At 41.3% G+C, this 21,751-nt stretch overlaps 1 protein-coding gene across 2 annotated transcripts in view; it reads left to right on the top strand.

Moving 5' to 3' along the window:
• Positions 1 to 1,228: 1,228 nt before the first annotated feature.
• The window catches only part of CACHD1 (cache domain containing 1), a 120,147-nt gene continuing 99,624 nt past the window's right edge, over positions 1,229 to 21,751 (top strand). The window contains exon 1 of one of the 2 annotated variants that reach the window (XM_028733195.2): positions 1,229 to 1,840. In XM_028733195.2, coding sequence (XP_028589028.1) covers positions 1,598 to 1,840 — 243 coding nt within the window. In that variant the 5' untranslated portion in view covers positions 1,229 to 1,597. The remainder of the gene's footprint in view (positions 1,841 to 21,751) is intronic. The other variant, XM_077928633.1, reaches the window with a different exon arrangement.

Here is a 21,751-nt window from a genome sequence, read left to right as displayed (position 1 = left end):
CTCCAGTGAGTAGATACTGTACATCTGAAGGGTTAAAGAGGCTGTTCTACATTATTGCAAATTATTTTCTGACACCCCAGGAGAGTATTTTACCACTTGGATGTCTGAGAGGTCCCCCCCCCCCGAGGTTTTGGCCTATCACATTCTCTCTCTTTTAAGTTGCACATCCCAAGACAGAAGCTGTCACTGTTTGTTGCTAAATCAGTTAGACTTTTACAGGACAGTTATTTTTTATGGAAGAAAGAACAGTGATAGTTTTACATGCACGCCTGTATTTTTTCCCCTGGTGCTTTGTAAATGTTTTCTCAAGAGTAGGACACCTCTTGTGAAAATGTGTGGAGCATTTGAAAATGTTCACCTTTCAAAAATGAAATATGCTTACAGAATATTAAACATCCCAGTGCAGTTTCCAGGTTTGACATACAGGACAGTTATTTTTTTATGGAAGAAAGAACAGTGATAGTTTTAAACAAAGATAAATTTATTATGATTATAGCTCCAGGCTATATATATATATATATATATATATATATATATATATATAGAAGCCCAGCTAAAGCAAGAACGGGAACACCATTTTTTGTATCCTGTTGTTAGGGGAAAGTTCCTAAAAGGAAGTCTGGCACAAAGGGTGCTGCGTAGCCAAGGGGGGCAGGGGATCCACAAATATTATTAAAAAGCATTGAAAGTACTCAATAAACTGAGGTTCTGCCCTCCCCACCACCAGCAGCCCTCCTCCGTGATTTCCCAAAAATGATGGGGTGATCCTTTAAAGATGAACTTAATTATTTTTGGCATAAGCTTTGTTTGGTGCAAAGGATCCAAAATGATATCCTACGTTCGCTAGTAAAGAAAGGTGGTTCTCCCGCCCCACTTTTCAATAGTTTCTGAACTATATCTGGCTGTGATATGTTCTGCAGATTCTCGCAGCCCAACAGGTGAACGCTTCGCCTCTGGAAAAGCTTTGAGAGGACCCGGGCTTTTCACAAACTGCACTGGCGATGATGTGGATTGGATGTGTTTGCTGGAAAGTTTCTGACTGTCTTGGAGGGCGGGGAGCAGTCAGCGGGGAGCGCGCGAGGCTTTCCCGGACTCTCAATTCCAATCCACACATTGTTGTGCACAAGAGCCTGCGCGCAGCTTGGTGGCACCAGACACCTCCCTTTCCCCCTCGGTGACTCCAATCCCGGCCCTGCCGCTCCTGCTCCTCTCTCTGTTCCGCAGTTTGCCGCTCTCCTCAGCCGCCGCTGTTTTCAGTCGGCAGCCGAGGCAGAGCTCCCAGTGTCGCCGGAGCTGGAGCGCAGGCGAGCCAAGCCACTGGCTGCCCGTCTCGGGGAGGAATCGGACGCCCGGCTCTGCTCGGCCGACCCATTCCTGCTGCAAAGAGGTCCGCGGAGGGCTCGTGCGCTCGACGGCCCCTGCATGGAGGCGTCGGCCGCTGCTCCCCGGAGCCCCGAGGCGTAGCGCCCTCCTCCTCCGCCGCCTGCAATCCCACACCGAAGTTTGGGAGGCGCTCGGGAAAGTTTGAGCGCCGCGCTTTACGCACGGCGGTGGCCACCGTCCCCACCAGGGCGCTCCAGAAGTCGCCCCCCGCATCATGGCGAGCAGGCCGGCAGAGCTGGAAGAGGCCGCCCGGCCGGCTCGCCGCTCCTCCGGCGGCTCGGCTCCCCCCTTGCGAAGGGGCAGCGTTGGCCAGCGGCCCCTCTGGGTTGTCTACATGGCGCTTTTCTGGAGGCTTAGCGCCGCCGATTCGGAGTTTTCCATTTTGGACGAGGCGCAAGTTTTAGCCACTCAGATGAGGAAACTGGCCACGGAGGAGCTAGGGGTGGTCACCATGCAGGTAAGCTTCCCTTCTCCCCGGCGCTCTTTTCCATTCTTCCCCCTGAATTCTTCCCCTCCTCCTTTCTCTCTCAGCTTCGCTTCCTTCTTCCTGGTTTTCTTTCTTCCCTTTCCCTTCATCCTTTCCTTCCTGTTTTTCTCCCACTTTTCTTTTTTCTCCCATTCCAACCCCCCTCCCCGCTCTCTTTTCAAATCCTGTCTTCTACCTTTTCTCCCTTCTCCTCTCTCTCCCCCAACCCCCCACCAGTGGGCTGCTGCTTGTTTATATCCTCTGCCTTTTTGTTGCTTAAAATTTTGCTTGAAAGTGGCACCCCTCCCCTCAACTTGCAGGGAACTGGAGTTTTTACCCGCTTAGTGGCGTCCCTCGCTAGATCTCCGATGTGGAGCACCACGCTGGCTCTCACCGTTGTTGTTGGGGCGGGGGGCAGGTTAGGCAGAAAGAGCCTGTGTTTTCTCACCGTTTGCAGACTTTTGATCAGAGCAGGCTGCTGAATCCTTTCATATAAGAGCATCGATGAATGTTGAAACATGATCCGCTGGTTTCAGGCTGTTGCCCCCCTGGGCAGAGATACTTGAAGGAGGAGGCTTGGAACTGCATACTGTGTGTGTGTGTGTGTGTGTGTGTTGTGTGTGTGTGTTGCTCCAAAGACCTGCTTCATTTTTGAGGTAGCTATGGAAATCCTTATCTTTGACAAATCCAATTTTGGCAGATTTGAGAAGCTTGAATGCTTCCAGCCACTTAACGCTAGGGTCGTAATTAGTAGCTAAAGCCAGACTACTTGGAAGCAAGTAAAATGAGATTTGATTGTTGACTAGCACTGCTTTCTCCTGGATCTTTTTGTGTGTGGCAGAGTTCTCTTTAAAAAGAAAATGCATTAACAGGACGATGATCCTATGCATGTTTTCTTGGAATTAAGTTTCATTGAGTTCAGGGGGCCTTATTCCCAAGTAAATTAGGATAAGAGCGTATCCTAAAGCTATCATTAACATTTTCTCTTGAAGTTGCCAAACTGTTCAATAATTTGGCTGGGTAGAGGAAGAGAGAGCTCCTCCGTTCAAATATTTTTATTTAACATTTTAGAATTTCCTCCCCACCCCCAATTTTCAACCCAACAGCTAGGTAGGAGAAAAATACTAGAAATATATCAGAAATATAAATGGAAATGCTGAGAGGATTGGTGTAGTTTTTTTTTTTTTTTTTTTTGCGAAAAACAAAACACAAAAAGCAGTTTAACAATTTTTTAGTATTTTAACTCCTGAAACGCATTTCCTGGCCCTGGGTAATTTGCCCCAGTTCAGAAAGAGCGAGATGATTAGCAATTATAGTCTATCCCTGCCTTTGTGGTTGCATATTAATGACAGTTTGACTATTGTGCTTTCTGTAAAGGAGGCTAATAGCTGTGTTACAGCAACCAACTGCAGCCTCCCCTGACAAAAGGTGAAATTGGATCCCCAAACACACTGCAAATGCGAGGTAGGGTCAGTGGCAAAGGCAGTTTTAAAGCCTCCCAGATTGAAAAGGAGACGCTTCATGGAAGCAGCAGGGGTCTGTGCCCAAATGGCCCTTTATCTTCTTCAAACTGGCTCCTTTCCACTATCTTTTGAAATATTATTGTTTCGGCTCCCTCCTAGGGCTCTTGGGCTTTTGTCAGAGTTTCTTTCCCCCTCGTTTATTGTAAGAAACAGCACATTAAAAATGACTATGCTTAACAAGGTAGATAGTAGTAAATTATTGATATACTGAACTATGGAGAATTTAGAAGTCACTTCCCTTCTCCCACAAGAGCCGATGGCACATTTCTCTCCCTGTGTGTAATCTGTAGACTCTGGGAATACTGTTAAAGGAAAATGCTACTATACCATTAAAAGAGATGCTCTCATTTTATGAACTTCCCCCTAACTGGTACATGCCTATGTATAATTATGTTTGTGTAAAGTGGTCTTTTCTTTCTTTCTTTTTTACATCAGGGCATGTAAAAAATGCATTTGCATGCATTATTTGTCATGTTAATTCTTTAGCTTGTTGGGCGATTAAGTATCTGTCACTAAGAATTGTGGCTTTTAAAGGTTTATTGGCTTCCGGAAGAAATGTTTGATGCCCATACTAAATATATTGTCTTACTGTTAACTGGGACGGGTGAAGCTAGATGCCATCAATACAGCAAAGCCAGAGATTTTAGTATATTGTGGTAAAAAAAAAAGTTGGTTGTTTTTCATTTGTTTCACCTTGTTTCAAGCTTCCCATGGTTTCTGCAGAGACTTTACTGCAGAAGGAAGTTAGAGTAAAAAGACTTAATTCAGAAGGTGGTGATTTTGTTGACTTTTATGTATAATTTAGCTGTGGATACTGAAGCGTGTTTGTTGTCTCAAATATCTGCAGTCGTAAATCTGGTATAATACAGGAGATCTCCCTGTGGTCCTGTTGACATCATCAGGTGTCCATAATAATTGGGAATGTGTCCAAAAAGAAACTAGAGGAACAGTGAAGGACCTTTACATATCCTAATTGTTGTGAGTGGGTATCTAGCAGTGGAGACAGCAGGAAGGAGGCCTAAAAAATCAGAGACCAACTAAAGGAGATATGGGGAATGACAAGGACAAAGCCCAGAGAAGAGAGACTAAATCAGGGCGAGTCTGCAAGTTGTGATTGTAAGGAGGTAGAATTTGATTTCAAATGCCTTAAATGGTTGATCAGAAGAACTGAAGGAGAGTGAAATGTTCTCCCTGACAATTCAGTTAAGGAGAGAGAAGGGGTTGGAGAAGTTGAATAGGTGATTCTGGGCTTTGAATAGTTCACATCATTATGTTTGGAGTAACAGGACTGTATAAGGAGGTGACACCAACCAGAACAACGTGAAAATAAGAAAGCGGGTAGCCACTCCCAGGTTTGTGAAACCCAATGATGAGAGAATGGAAGGGGCTATCTGTATTTCAGTTGATTTGAAAGGCAAAACAGTATTTCTATTCCCTGTGAGTGGGGTGGCAGTGAGATGACGTATCAAAAACGTTTGTCAGAGATTGACTTGAGTATATTTGAATCTATGGGAATTAGTTAAGATTGCCCATGAAGGCTGTGTGAGGAAGCAACCAGCCTCAGTCCCCCATCCCCTACAGAAATGGTCCCCACAAAGGGAGAAGGGATGAAGGAAAACCTCTAAATCTTGAAGGAGCTGCAGGAAAGGTGAGAAGGGTAACCAATGTGACAATCGGCCTCAGAAGACCCTGTAGTGGGTGGTTGTGTGCAGTAGAGAGCATGATAAGATTCAGAACTTTTGTTAGGCGTTTCTGAATTTCCTACAGCATTCTTTTGCTGCTGTTCTGGATTTTCGTTTACTGCTGAAATGTTTCCGTCTTCTGTGTTTCATTCTTACAGTCCTAATATCCCTTAATGTGAAATGCTTGGTTCTTATATAAATGTAACAAATTCATCCCAAAGCATGCTTGATATGGAGATGTGCACCTATGTATAGTTGTGGGGGAAAACACACATCTGTTGCGCAGTAAGTGAGGTTAGTAGCAGGAATGCATTGATCTAAACATCAGGGTTGTTTTTCATTTTGTATGGCACACAGAATTACTTGTAACTGAAATGTGGATGTAGGGCTTTTAGTATAGATAGATGTGTTGATTTGCATGTAGTATAACCTGAAGCGTATGTAACCCGAGGTACCACTGTACTGCTAAAGGAATGGCATGGCTTTCATTTTACAAAGAATGTGTTTTGTCTTTGATCAAAAAAGTTAAACAACCAACAAATGTGTGGTCTGAATTTGCATGGTTATGAATATTACACAAAATGTCTAAAGGATCCTTCATTTTGACCATTTGGTCATATTCTGGTACTCGCTGCAATAAATAATCTAGAATATGTAGACGTTTAATCAGTAGTGTTTTTTTTAGTATTTTACTGAAAGCTAGTTACACTGTCCTTAACCTAGTCTCCAGAAGTTGTGTTGTGGTTTATAAATGAGAAATGCTATGACTCAGAAAAAGGTAATACAGTATACCTAGGGTCACATCCAGTGTTAGTCATACTCAGAGTAGACCTGTTGAAATTGATATGATTTTTCAATTCATTTCAATGGGTATACTCTGAATAAAAAAATATGTGTAAGGTAACATCCTAAGGCTTCAGTGGTATACCTGGTATATAGGAATTTGGCCACAATTGTAAGGTATCTTAGTATCTTGCTATACCTTTTGTCAGGCTGTACTGGTAGGCTGGTTCTGAACTGTTTGCTTATGTCTGGGAAATTGGAATAAATATGAAGTGACTAGCAATATCATTATTGGGGGATTGGTTTCCTGATAGACCAGTGAAATAACCTTACCAGAATTGGAATGAAACCTTAAGTACTTTTAGCTGGAAGTGAAACCCATTGAGCTCAGTGAAACTGCCTTCTGAGTAAATACGCATACGATAAGACCATTAGCCATTCCTATTTGTGAATTCTTTGAAGAAGGAGAAGCTGGTTCATGCATGTGTACAGTATACGTCACTTGAACACTAAATACTTAACTTATTTTATGTACAAGAGACTCGGCCAAAAAGTGTGAATTGTCATTATTATTTATTAAATTTCTATACCGAAGATCACAGGACAGTTTACAATAGAAAATGGCCTCCTCTGAATAATAATTGTGTTTGAATTTGGTATTGGAGGATATAAAAGTACTGTTGATGATGATTAATCGCTAATAGAGTAATGTGACTCTGTTGTAAGATGCAAACTAGGTGTTACATGGGAGATGCTTTTATAAAATGAAAAAGCACATTGTTATGAAAATCAGGTGTGGGAGGCTTCCCGCTTGATAGAAAACTGTGTTAGGAAGGCCTTCTCTTTATGTTAATTGTTCTGCTTAAAATCCACACACCCCCATTGGATGGATGGAAAAGTAACTGTTTTCCTCCATTACTGAGTGGGAAAGAACCAAAGGAGGCCATTGCTAAATCACAGTGGAAATCTTGGGGTTGGGGAGGGGGGAATTGGGAGACAATTACATGCATTCCCTATGCATTATCCAAGTTGTTCCTAAGATAATTCTGTTCATTCTCCATTATGTATCCACTGTACTGTACCTTAGTATTTGGAGATATGTGTCTTTGTCCCTTATCCATAAGAAGTATAAGTTACAAAATGTCAAAATATTTATCATGTTAGTGTATTATAATTAGTACTGTGCTGAAATCTGCCCTCCCAATTTTACAAAAAAAGTTTGTGAAATAGGCTTTAAAATGTTCTTATTCTTAGGACACATTAGAATTTATGTAGGTTTTGAGTTTTCCTTGTTATTGGGAAGTGGCCAAAGACAGTTGTGTTTGGTATTCCTTTCAATAAACAAATCTGTAGGCTGCCTGCACTTCCTGATCTGAAAAAGCCCATGGGGGGGGAAGACATCTCAGGATATCTCCCTCTGGACTTTAATTGACGTGTGGGCACCTGGGAAAGCTGTAGAGGGGAAATTCTGGATTCAGCCCATAGCGTTGTTGTACTTTGGCCATTAAATACCATATAATTAAAATAGGAAAAGTAAGTGTATCATCATCACCCCAGCTCTTGATAGGTTTCTAGTGTCGCATACCCTGATCTGAGAGGGGAAGGTCAAAGAGGTTTCTTGGCTCTGCATAGCACGAAACATCCTCATGTTTTGTATTTAATGAAGCAAAAACAGGCTTAAAATATGCAGGGGTCAGTGGATGACTTCAAAATTGGGAGTACTTAGTAATTGGATGAGGCATTGTGCTAGCTGAAGGTTTAGCATATGAAAAGCTGCTGTTTTGTTGAGTAGAAAAATTCCCAAGATTGTTTTAACACAGAACTGCTTATATAAAAGTGAATGTGTCTGACCGCAAGGAACACCACAAATTAATTGTACTTCAGGCTAAAGCAGGAGTAGCCAATGTGCTGCTCTCCAGATGTTGCAGGAATACAACTTCCATCATATTTGACAGCTGGCCATGCTGGCTTGGATTGAAAGGAGTTGGAGTTGAGCAGCATCTGGGAGATGATGCTACATTGGCTACCCTAGTCTAAAGTAGGACGACCAGATAGAAAATATAGGATTCCTGTACGTATTAATAGTTGTGCAGAAGAGGGAATTTGAGCAGGTGTTGCTTGACCTGCAAGCAACACCTGCAGGTTTCTCCTCTTCTACAGCTACTAAAGGTGCAAAGATCCTTGCTTGGCCATCTTTGCCTAAAGGCTTCTGCCTTTCAATATATTGCATTATTTACACACTTGGAAAATTGTTGAAGCTAAAGGAAACATGAGAGGGAGGAAAATTCCCCTTCCTTCTGCTCTGCTTTGTGTCTTTGGCAGTGCTTTGGGCTACATTATCTATTGGCATAACTCGGCCTACAGAGAATTAAAGCATTTGTATAAAAGTCAAATTATTCTAGTTTCACCAGACAGTTGGGCTTTGTCTGTGGCTTATGACATGATGGTGGAAAGTGATCAAATAAATGTGATTTGTTAAAACAATTGACAAAGGGATCCCAGCTCTAATTATGTAGAACAAGATTTAAAATATTAATTAGCCCTAAGTTTGACAGAAACACGTTAATTGTTCTGCTGGTGTATAAATCTATAATCTGGTGTCACTGGGGCACACATTGCTGTGGTCTGCTTCATAGTATATAGAAGACTTATGCTGCCAGGAGTTCAGACGACCAGAGGATTCTAATTGCAGTTGTATGGAAGAGACAAACCTATAAGCAAAGATGGTTGTGTACACTTGACTATACCAGTGTATATCTAAATTTTGAAATACAAAAAGGTGGACATGGACTGCATGCTTGTGGGTTTCATATGCAGATTGACTGAGCATCAAGAAGAGATCTGTTTATAGGCACCTGCAGATCTTGCACCACAGGCAACTTCACGTGAAACACAGTGCTCAAAGGATAAGCAAGGATCTGCAAGCTAACCAATGAGAGTGATATCAATGTTTTGATGAGTCAGTGACTAGTTTAGGCTGGAACGCCTCTCTTCATAGGTGCCAGCCTGTCCTTTTCAAGAACAGCAAGGGAGATGCCACTGAGCCTCCTCATACCACTGGGAAAGGGCTGGAGCAGGACCTTTTCACATTGGCCAGGGGTGCCAAAGTGTTGTGCAGCTGTGTGTTTAGGCCATAGGTGGCAAGAAATTCCGTGCAGGAGAATGTGTTGGCTGGAGTGCTCTTTCCTTGCTCTGCATCCAGCATGGAAACCCAAGCAGCCTGGTAGAGAAAGGAGACTCCCTCTTCTATGTCTAGCATGGAAATGTGACAGGCTGCTACCAGAGCAACATCGTTCTCCGTACTTCCTCTGCAAGGAGGCTAGAAATTTTGTTTTGGCAGAATATTAACTTTTGTGGGCCTGTTTACAAGGTTGGCATTTTCTTCTCAAATAGTCCAGAAGCTTCATGTCAGTCCTGATGAATTAGCAAGCAATGCAAGTGCATTTTATTTTAAACAGCATTTAATGGTTTTCTATGGGTGTAATATTTTGCACTAATTTAATGTCATGCAATATTGTAATATTTTAGACTGTAGTTCTGAGAAGCTTGTTGCTGTCAGCTGCCTTTGGCATCCCTATGGTGAGGAAGAAAAGAGGAGCTCGATAACCATTGCTGTATCTTTGACTTTCCAACCACGTACAACTTCAGTAATGAAAACTTCCTCTTAAGATAGGGGCATTCGGCTGCTTTTGTGCAAACTGTTGCTGCTCCTTATCATCCCAAAGAACTCCCATATTTCATGCAATAAACAGGCTCCGAAAATCAGAGGCCACAGACCATGATAAAAAAAATCCGCTTTTTCAGATTGTACATATCAGTTTGATTTGGTTTCAGTTGTATGTAAAGCTTATCATATCATATATATATGAGTGAGTATCAAGGTGTTTCTGTGGTTTTTGAGCTGAATATTAACATATTATTGTGTAGTGTCTTCCTCATCAGGTGTGCTAGTTGATGTCATACCTACAAAAATTGAAGAAAATAACAACAGTGCACAAATCATCATCATTATGGTTTGTTTGTTTGTTTGTTTGTATGCTGCCTCTCTATAAGCTAAACCATGTGCTAGGCAGCTTACAACAAAAAAAGATTTACATCATTACAAAATGATAACAAAAATAATCATAACCAATAAATTAAAATCTCAATGCAATTAAGCAATTCCTACATAAGACATAATAAGATTTTACAATAAAGATTAACAAAATAATCATACAAATAACAGCAAAAATTAAGCATTTCCAGAATTAAACATTGACCCCAACAAAACTCCGAAACAGTACCCCTATGCCAATCCCAAGAGTCTCTAGGCATGCTGAGCAGCAGGTCCTGCAGGAATCACATCAAATATAGTCTCTCTGGCCTCTTTAACAGCCTCAGTCAGTGCCCCACCCACCCAGGCCACGTGAAAAGAGGCTGGCAAGGCAGGGAGCATGTAGAGCAGGACTGCAGCAAACAAATGCCCTAGCATGGTCAAGGAACCCGCCGTAGGATAAAAGAGTGAGATGCAACCTATACCTGTACAGTGGTCCTTGCCCATCTCCTGTAAAGATCTCTGTAGAACAGAACTCAGGTTCTAGTAATTTTCCTGTTAGCTAGGCAAACTAAACTGTGTTGATCTGACTTACATGGGAGAAGTAGATTTCTCAGTTTGGTGCTATTCATGTGAAGCAGGATGTCCTCCGATTTGTTGGTCAGTGAACGAAAGGAAGTGGTTTTAAAGATGTGACTTTGAGTGTTGGAATTTGGTAGTTCCAAATGGCACTTGGATGTAATGCAGGCTACCAAAGGAAGTTGCCAGCTAACTGCTGTGGCGCATCACTCGCTTTTGAATGAAGCATCTAACTGAGAGTGAGTGAGAGTGGAGTTTGGGCTGTTACATTCCACATGAGCCAAGGGGCCTCCTATCCTCATGCCCTGGATGAGATGTCAGAAGCTGATTTTCATTTGTTTGCTTTAGAGAAAGGGTTGTTACTTTTCATGTTGTGACCATCAGAAAAGAATGATGACCTTATGCGTTTTGTCTCTTTGAGGATTATTGCTGTGCATACCGGTTATCGGTTCATCTGAAGGAACGACAGGAAGCAGCTATTAAATTGCTAGATATTCCTGATGCATTCATATCACTTTGTTTATAAAACAAATTGCCTCTTCTCAGCAATTGCCAGGTACATGAACAAAATAATGACTTTGTCAAAGGTGATGGTAGAATAGTGGACTGACAGAGGATTCTTCAATACTGAGACTGTAGGAGAGTTATAGTTAAGGTCATATGCAAAGTGCATTGAAGGACCACTTCAGGGAGTTGTGGAATCCATTCATGGAAACAGTTTATGTGCAGAGAATGCGCAAAAATGTTGCAATTCTTTTTGAGCAGCTCGTTAACAAAAGTGGCACCTTATTTACATGGCACTGAAGAACAATTTGCATCTGTTTAGTATGCCTGCCAAGATGAATATCAATAAAAAATACTACCCTGAAGACAGATGTTACGGACTAAATGGTGATTTTAAATCATGATGTTGATATTGGAACAGTTTCCCAGATGTGAGAATCAGAGCTTTTCTCCAATGCTGTCAAGTGTATATCTGTTGGCATCAAGTAACATTTCTTACCACTTTCTAGAGGAGAATCGGCACAACTCTGGTGCCATAATATGTGGTTTATAGTTTGAGATGAGGCTATGCATGCTGAAGACATTCCAGGAATATCTTTAGATATTATCAGTCTTTTACCTGCAGAGAAATGGAAAATATCTTGGTCTGGGATAGATGCAACCTCTCCAGTTATTAAGAGTTCAAAGGAGGAACCAGGAAGCAGATACTTCCCAGCTCTTAATACAAAGAACTAACAGAATATATATGAGAACTTTATATGAGAAACAGATATTTCAGCTGATTAGGACCTTTGCAGATTTTGTTACATAACTACTATGGTGTACATCATGTCCTTACATCCAGTCTTATACCATACAGAGTGCTGACAATGCCAACAAGACAACCCATCAAAATAAGGCTGCAGTTCTATGCACAACTTACCTGGGGGTCCATCTTATTGAACTCAGTGGGACATATATCTGAAGAGATTGTGTTGTAAAACTTTTATTTCAACAATAGAGCAAATTTGCCAACTGAATTAAGCTTTGTGTTATAACAATTTGGTGTATACGCAGTTTACATTAATTATAAGCATCTTGCTAGAACTAAAGTTGACCAGATTAACAGCTCAAATGTATTTCTTCTTTTTAAGCTTCTGGTTGATGTAGATTATTTAAATATCTGACAAACTTTTTTTTTTTTAATGTTGAAGCTGATAAATGCTTTATGGGGCCATTTCCCCTTCAAAAATGGTGTATACTACTGTAATTGGAGTGGAAGTCAGTGAAGTAAAATATCATCTGTTTTACATGATTGTGTGTTGGTTTGGTTCCAATCATAACAGTGTTTTAAGAGACTCTCTGAATGCTCAGGACTACAGCATTTTTCATCATGTTCCTCCTCCACTTGCTTTTTTTATGAAACATTTTGGAAAGATATAACAAGGCCCTAGTGGAAAGGCAGTTAATGTTGTCATGCTTAGGAGGAGGAAAAAATCTGAATTTTTAATTAGGCTTTAGTTGTTTCTTCAAAGCGTCAAGGCATCATTAGTGATGTAAGTCTTGTTGCATTAGCGGAGACTGACATTTCACTTCAAACACAGAGAATGCAGCTGTCCTGTGCAGATAAAAGTTGCCAAATGTGGTGCAGCAAGGTGGATTTGTAGATAATTAGCTGTCCCATTTTTACTGCTGTGCTGAAGAACCCTGCCAGTCATGTCGGGGAAAAGAGAAAGCTGGAATTATTAACTGGGAGAAAATCCAAATATGCCATAAAACACTTCTGGAATCACTTCAGCTGTGGCAGGGCTGATAAGATGTATGTTAAGGGAGCACACAAAATGAGTACAGTATATGATATCGCAAGCTGCCGCCGCCACTTTTTTAATTAAAAAACCCTCAAAACTTTAATTTAGTCAACTGGAAATAGCATGGGCTATAATGAATCCTTTACTGTGTAGTAAAATAATTGCTTTGGATCCATTAGTCTCAACAAGACTTTGTAGCAAATAATGTAGTGTGGCATAGTTTTTGAATGAACCCTTCTGGATCAAGATACCCCAAAGTAATCCAGCATTACTGGATCAGTCCAGTATCCTGCTTTACCACAGCAACTGGTATTCAGTGATAGACTGTCTCTTGAATGTGGAGGTTACAGTATGTAGAGTTCTCATGACTAACAGCCATTGCCAGTCCTGTCCTTCATGAATTTGTATGTCTAACCGATAGTGGCTGGTACCACACCACATCTTGTGTTGTGGCAATGAATGCCATAAATTTATCACTCCTTTTTATTGAAGCATTTTGAAAGAAAGTGGGGGTAGTACCAGTAATTCGCTGGTTTCTTAGCTTTAGTTGCTCCTGCTCAATGTTTGAAGTTCCGTGATGGACCATACGAGTACAGAGATGAACCTGCAGCAGAGGTCTCGTACAAGCTTTATACGCCTCCATGTTCTTTGAAAGCCTGATCAGAACTTGGTTTAAGAGCTTAACTGACTTCAGTAGGTGGTTAATCCTCATACTCCCATGGTTCACCATTAACTAGATTTGAAACTATGGTCTGAAGCTAATTGCAAGTTTCAGGTTAATAGCAAAGCTTAGTTTAGCATTCAGCATCCATAAGGTTAGTGCTGATAAAAGTTTCACCTGTGGCAAGGCTGGTTGGAAGAGGGGAGGGAGGATTTGTGCCATACGTAGGTGAGAAGGAGCCCACCTTCTTGTATGACCTAGTTGTAGTTATTATATGCTGGGATTCACTGGTGTTTGCTGTGATAAACATATAGGACCAGTTCTGATGCAACAAACTATAGTTTGTTAACTCAAGAATGACATCAGAACCGTGTGCGCCTTTGCTCCTCATTCTTGTTTCATATCTTGGTTAGTAGGCCAATATTATACCAAGTTTCTTGGTCCTAGCATAATGAAATGCTGTGGTTGACATTATTCAGGCTAGAAGCCCCCACAGCTGTTGTGCAAGGGGAGGAAAGCAGCAGTGGGGTGAATATGCAGCCCCAATGCTTGTTATTGACTTAATAAGCCAAGGTTTATGAAACCAAGTTCATGACCTCTGAAACAGCCCTAAAGTTCAAAGGAGAGATGCACAGTTCCCAACTCAGAGGACACATATGCAGTTGTACTTGGCTAGTGCATGTAATCCGAAGTGTTTAGAGGATGTACATTTCCCCAGTGCCATGCAACGTGTGAATGCATATCCAGTGTATTTAGTAAATAAATGAAAACTAAAATAAAGTGTGAATAGTTGTACAACACATCTATAGGCTATGTTTACTGAAGGCATTCATGTTATAAATGACTCCATGGGTGTAGCCAAGGGGGGGCAGGAAGGGGCAGCTGCCCCCCCCAGTCAATACAATTCAGTAATAATACATAGCAAACTGAGGCCTGCCCCCCCCCTCAAATCCTGGCTACGCCCATGGATGACTCATGACAGTACATTTTAGTCCCATAAATTTGAAAAGTATATTCTCATAATGGCTAGTTGCAGAAGGCTTTCATCACATTTGGTGATTGTTTTCTCTTTGTTATTGTAATGTAACAGTTGTTTGGTTTTAGCACCCAGAAAATTAAGTGGAGATGGGTGTATAAATAATTTGTAATGTGTATATGGAGCGACTTTTACCTTAAATAGCACCATGCCTTTAGATAGCAATCACCAATCAAAGAAATTGCATTCTAGTTTCAGGGACAAAAGTGGTTTTTGAAAGCACTTTCCAATTAGAAGTAAGATATCACGGTATCAAGATAAACGACTGCAAACAATAGAGAGTGAAAGAAGAGATTTGTCAATAATTTATATTGATGATTTCCCTTTTTTCATAACTGCCAGCCAAAAAATATGTTTAGGTTTTGTTTCCATTATCTCTCTCTTTCTCTATATGGTCCCTTTTTGTGTGTGTTAACTATGATGTTTGAAGTTTGTCATTCAGGTATGAGATAAAGTACAGTGGTACCTCGATTTACAAACGCCTCGGGTTACAAACGCCTCGGGTTACAAACTCTTCTAACCTGGAAGAGTTACCTCTAGTTGAGAACTTTGCCCCAAGATGAGAATGGAAATCATGTGCCAGCAGTGCAGCGGCAGCAAGAGGCCCCATTAGTGAAAGCATGCCTCTAGTTAAGAACAGTTTCAGGTTAAGAACGGACCTCTGGAATGAATTAAGTTCATAACTAGAGGTACAATTGTATAATATAGCTTGCTCATTGATTTTTTCTTGGACTCCCCCCCCCCCCTCTAAAGCAATATACATGGATCCCCCTCTGTCTCTCTGTTTTGCCCTCACAGTAAATTTGAGGCAAATTGGGTTTCAGGTCTAGGGGGGATTTTGACTTTTAAGTCCAAAGGTCTTAGATAGTGTACCAACAACATTCACAAGTTCTTTTTCTGCATCTTTTCAACTCCAATATATAGTGTATTCTAAAAGATGCTTGTTAGCTTGTGTCCTCCAGGACTGTTCTAGATCTGATGGATTTTTACCTTTTAATTGGTTAACTTTTGCCTTGCTTATCTCTTTCTGCCCCTTCATTCTGTTCCATGTGAATATTGTATTGCTTTCTGAAGATGCAGCAAGTGTTGTTCTAATGGCACAATAATTATAGAATACAGAGGTGGTCAACCTGAATTGCATGTTTGTAATGGATGCGGGTGGCGCTGTGGTCTAAACCACTGAGCCTAGGGCTTGCTGATCAGAAGGTCGGCGGTTCGAATCCCTGTGACGTTGTGAGCTCCCGTTGCTCGGTCCCTGCTCCTGCCAACCTAGCAGTTGGAAAGCATGTCAGAGTGCAAGTAGATAAATAGGCACCGCTTCAGCGGGAAGGTAAACAGTGTTTCCATGGGCTGCTCTGGTTCGTCAGAAGTGGCTTAGTCATGCTGGCCACATGACCTGGAAGCTGTACGCCAGCTCCCTTGGCCAGTAAAGCGAAATGAGCACCACAATCCCAGAGTCATCTGCAACTGGATCTAGCGGTCGGGGGTCCCTTTACCTTTAAGCTCATTCCTATTTTGCCTTTCTCTTCAGTGAAATCAGTGACTAGATGGCCTCTTCAACCTACAGAACAGATGGTCTGTGCATGTGGGTGCGTATGTGTGTACAAGATCAGCACAGGCATATTCTACAAATTCTCTACATGATATAAAATATAAATCAGTATTAATTCTGATACAATTTTAGGCAGTTTCTGTTGTTACATGTAGTCAAGGCACTGCTAAAACACTCTGAAATAAGAAAATATCTGAATCACATATTATTGTTGCTACAAAACAAGACTATTGTTGCTAAAGAAGACTATTGAAGAAAGGTTTTTGTGTGTGCATATACCACAGTGTGTGTGTGTATTCAGCAATAGCTATTGATGGTTTATACAACTTTTCTGTCAGAAAATACCAAAAGGGAAAATCAAAATGTCACATAAAACCACTTTAGTAACAAACAAAAACAAATAAGAGTAGCAAAAGATCAAGCCACGTACCCCACAAATCAATTTTTTAAAACTACTAGCCCTTTGTTATAAAGGTTGGTGGAACAGGAGAGTCTTTACTAATTTTCTAAAACCGATAAGTATTGTAAGTAGGTCAGCCTATAGGCAGTTTTTGCTGTAAGGCAGACATTCATTTGACCTAATGCAAATGTGGATTCCTGCAAATTAATGATAGGGGAGATTCATATGTGTGTAGGCGTTCCCAAAGTCACACTGGACAAGTTAGAGCAGGGTGGCTCTCCAGATGTTGTTCCAGCTAAAACTTCCATTGGCATGGCTGAGGTTAAGGGATAGAGTCCAGCTGCCACTGGACAGCCACCTGTTCCCCATTCTTGACTGAGAGCTTTAAGTGTTGTATAAGCAGCACCTTAAAATGATATTGGAAACAGACAGAAGTACTTAAGGCCTCCTTCAGACCTCCAGGTGTATTCTGAAACATTTCATTGATACAATAATAATGCTTTGGTGGTGGATTTATACTCTGCTATCCACACATGTATGCTGTACTCTTGCACTATAACACAGCAAAAGTAGGAGTATAAAAACCCAACAATAACATTTGTGGTATGAAAAGTCATAGGAGTTCATCAAGAAATTACAGGATGTGCACTGTTTGAAAACAAAGTATTTTATATGTACTAAAACCTTTGCAGGCACAAGCAGTCTTGAAAGTGGGATTGTGTATAATGCCATCATGAACACACATCATCAAGAATGCACAATAAAAAGGGTGTCTGAAGCGGCCCTAGAATGGACTCTGTGACTTGCATTTTACAAGAGAACACATGATATAGCACACTTTTAATTATTTCTCCACCAAGAATGTTTTCGATCTTTTGCGCAAATTGCTAAATTCACCGAAGGATGTGCAGTGCCCTCTCAGAAACGAACCTCCCTTTAGTTCTGTGGGACTTACTCTCAGGTAAGTGTGTGTAGGATTGCAGTCTTAAGTGAGAGGCTGCTTAAAAAAGACACACCAAATGGTGAGGTTCTAATAAACCTCACGCGTGGGAATTGGGCAAGTGGGATTTGAATGTATTTGTAATATATTTGGAACCAACTATGTGATGTAAGGCAAGGGACGTGGGTGGAGCTGTGGGTTAAACCACAGAGCCTAGGACTTGCCGATTAGAAGGTTGGCGGTTTGAATCACCGTGACGGGGTGAGCTCCCGTTGTTCGGTCCCTGCTCCTGCCAACCTAGCAGTTTGAAAGCACGTCAAAGTGCAAGTAGATAAATAGGTATGACTCCGGCGGGAAGGTAAAACGGCGTTTCCGTGCACTGCTCTGGTTCGCCAGAAGTGGCTTAGTCATGCTGGCCACATGACCCAGAAGCTGACCACCGGCTCCCTCGGCCAATAAAGCGAGATGAGTCGGCCACGACTGGACCTAATGGTCAGGAGTCCCTTTACCTTTACCTTTATGTGATGTAAGAGTAAACAGCTCCATTTCTATATACTCATACATGCTAATTGCGAAGCCTTGGAATTTTTCCTCTTAGTGTGAAAATTAAAATCTTGATCATGATGCGTGTAAATTAGTGTGTGAGCTTGTTCTTCACAATCTCTTTATAAAATGTGCGCACATTAAAGGGATGTTTTTAATAGAGGTACTGCCTGGATGAAAGAATGCTTTGTGGATAGAAGCTATTGTGCATTTCTGAATCTCTCGGCAGTTCCTGTGGAGCTTCCAAAGTCCCTGTGACTGAGCAAAAAAGAAGAAGGAAAAAAAACCCTTCTAATTTTAAGCTTGAATGGAGAATAATTGGAGGTGGAGGAAAGGGAGAGAGGGATGGGGATTGGGGGATGGGAATTGGTAAAGGATCGGTATTGGCATTTGCAATGTGAGCATTTAATACTCTTCATTCATCCTCTTGCAAATGGAGTTTTTGCATTTGCATTCTGACTGTGAAGGGAAAGCGAGGTTTTCTTATTTCATTCAGATTTAGACATCTTGTCATAGATATAAGATCCAGACCATGTGTTGGTTCAGGTCCTACCAGTAGGGTGTGCTTATTTTCCCTATTAGCTAATATTCTAACTATATATTACTTAAAAGAACAGTTTACAGATTACGGGGGGGGGGGGGTGTTGTCTGGGAAATATATTATTGATTAGCAATGGCAGAATATTTATAAATTCTTCTTCCTTCATTAAGAAACAGCAGAACTGTTTGTTCTACATGAGGTGCAATAAATGATGCTGTCTAAAGGAAAATAAAAAGGGAGGGTAGCTTATGTTTTGTTAGAATATGCAGGATCTATTTTCTTCTTATTCAAGGGAGTTCATATTGGACTTTCCAGTCCCCTTGTAAATGTTTTGGCATCTTCTAAAGCGAAAGCATGCCGTAAGTCAGTGCTTGTTATCAGTTATTATGTATTTATATTGATCCATCTCTTTCCACAAGAAGATGTTAAACATTCATTAAATACAGTGGTACCTCGGGTTAAGAACTTAATTCTATCCAGAGGTCCTTTCTTAACCTGAAACTGTGCTTAACCTGAAGCACCACTTTAGCTAATGGGGCCTCCCGCTGCCGCCATGCTGCTGCCGCACAATTTCTGTTCTCATCCTGAAGCAAAGTTCTTAACCCGAGGTACTATTTCTGGGTTAGCGGAGTCTGTAACCTGAAGCGTCTGTAACCCGAGGTACCACTGTAGAAAAAAGGCTTGCCCGGCACAGGCAACACTAAATGCCTGACTTCTAGGTGAGGCCAGTTGGGCATCTGAAACATGGGTGGAGTTATATGGGAAGGGGAAACTAGCAGTGTTCTTCTGGATGATCTCAGTGATTGAGCTCTAGTGTAGCTCAGGCTGTCCTTCAGGTATCCTGGATCCAAGTTGCGGAAGGGTGGCAACAATACTTTTTATTCATTATTTTGATAAGCATGAACTAATATGCTGTTCACATAAGTGACACATAGTTAATATCACATTTTTAGCAAAAATTGTTAATACAGTGGTACCTCGGGTTAAGTACTTAATTCGTTCTGGAGGTCTGTTCTTAACCTGAAACTGTTCTTAACCTGAAGCACCACTTTAGCTAATGGGGCCTCCTGCTGCCGCCGTGCTGCCGGAGCACGATTTCTGTTCTCATCCTGAAGCAAAGTTCTTAACCTGAGGTACTGTTTCTGGGTTAGCGGAGTCTGTAACCTGAAGCGTATGTAACCTGAAGCATATGTAACCTGAGGTACCACTGTACATGTTTAATTTGGTGTTGACAATAAAAATATTGGCATCATACTTCAATTTTCAAAACACTCTACTCTTTATGATTAAGCTCCTTAACATATTGTCTGTCCTTAACATATACTTTGAGGCTTCAAAGTGCATACATTTCAGTAATCCTTGAGTGTCAGCCAGGCGCAAAAAATGGCTCCTAGACTTTTTGAGGTGCTCGCAAGTAGAGAATCTTTAGGCACAAAATGCTAATTTTGGCACCCTGCTAATTTTGAACCCTGTGATAAAGATGTATCCAGCAGTACCCCCAAGCTCTGCACCTGCCCCTTTAGAGAGAGTGCAGCCCTGTCCAGAACAGACAAATGGCCTATCTTCTGGACATGGAAACTACCTATCCACAAAGCCTCCACCTTCCCAATGTTCAAACTCAAGTTTATTGCTCCTGTTCCTGGCCTCCAATGCATTAAGGCAGCGGTTCGGGGCTTGCACAGCCTCTCCTGATTCAGAAGTTATGTAGAAATAGAGCTGATTCAGATGTTATGGAAAAACAGAGTTTCAGATTTTTTTTTGTTCACACCATAGGATGGAATAACAATTATCCATTTGTTTCCATCTCACACAACCAGTGTATTTTATTTACTGGGTAGCAAAACAATTGAAACAGGAAATGACCTGAGATACGGTTTCCATGACACCCTTCAGTCGTGTTCAGTTTTCAAGAAGATGAAAGGCTAAAGGATGTCTTTTGATAGAGAGAAACTAATTGGATGGCTGAAATTGGGGAAGGTTTAATTTAAAGAAATAAAATGAAATGGAGCAAAAGTGGAACAGCTGTGTTTGTGTATATACTTATACTCCTCAGTTACAACATTCCAAAGAGAAGGTGACCTAACAGAGCCTAGAGCATGCAAAAAACAAAAACCCAATGCCTCTGAACGCACAGGACTACTTTTTTAAACAATAAAGTATATTCTGATTTAAAGTGACAACTGAAAGAGCAAACCAGTCTCTGGCCAGACAGTGATGAGGCATGACAGAATGGCAGAGTCGTCATTGCATCCACAATCCTGTTGTTGTTCATGCTGGCCAAGGTGGCAGGTAAAATTCTGCTCTATAGCTGGCAGAGCATTGGGGCCTGGTGTTGTCAAGTGATAGGATTGGGACCAGCTTCATATCTCTCCCCTGTTTAAGATAGGAGCGGGATCTGGGACTTAAAACAGGAAGGGGAGGGGGACTGACAAAGACTTCCCACTTCCCTTAAGTCCCTGGGATCAGAGACTTTGAGCTTCTGATGAATTTTATGAGCTTGTGATGTCTCCATTGGGTAACAAGGGGATGAGGTGTCTTGTCCATCCATGGAACAAAAAGTTATTGGTACTTTGTTCAACTCTCTTGTCTTCCAAGATTTTGCAGAGGTATACTAATGTTTCAGTGGCAATTATCTGGGAAGGGAAGGGTGGAGTCTCCCCTGGCAATCCACCAGCAAGTCGTACACACCTTTTAGAAGGCACTAATAATAAAACATAATTGAACAATTTGAAGGAATTAAATATTAAATCTTCAAAACTTCAAACAGCCCCCCACTTCTGCTATGGTGTTGCATAAAAGGGCCATTCATATCCTTCCTTATATTTATATATAATAATTTTGAATTTTGCTGAGTTCTTGTTTTCTATAATACCACCACACTGAGGCAACAAAGCAAATGCCATGTATCTTTAATTGCTTTTATCATATCTTATAGAAGGCACAGAAGATTTACAAGTCCTCCTTTAGTTGACCAGAGATTTCACTCCAACATCCTGTCAAATTATGGCGAGTTTGAAATAATATACATATGCCCCAAACTTCAAATACCAACATTTTAAACTATGCTGCCATTCAATTTTGATAACAATGTCAAAACTACACCACAGTAGCTTACAGTACTGGGCAATAAGCCAGGCTGATACTTGCCACTAAAGCTGCCAGATGCCACTAAACGCAGGCCCTGTTAGTTTTATATTTTTTATGATAAAAATGGCACAAGCCTCAATGCTTTGGGTCCAAGCTTGACATCTGCCAAGTGTAGCAACTGAGGAACAAGTCCTTTCATGTTTAACACAAAAGAGCATAAAATTCTGTTTACTCCAGTGAGCTTGAGACTC

This window comes from Podarcis muralis, chromosome 5 (assembly GCF_964188315.1).
Source record: "Podarcis muralis chromosome 5, rPodMur119.hap1.1, whole genome shotgun sequence".
Lineage (NCBI taxonomy): Eukaryota > Metazoa > Chordata > Lepidosauria > Squamata > Lacertidae > Podarcis > Podarcis muralis.
This window is presented reverse-complemented; position numbering and strand designations above follow the sequence as displayed.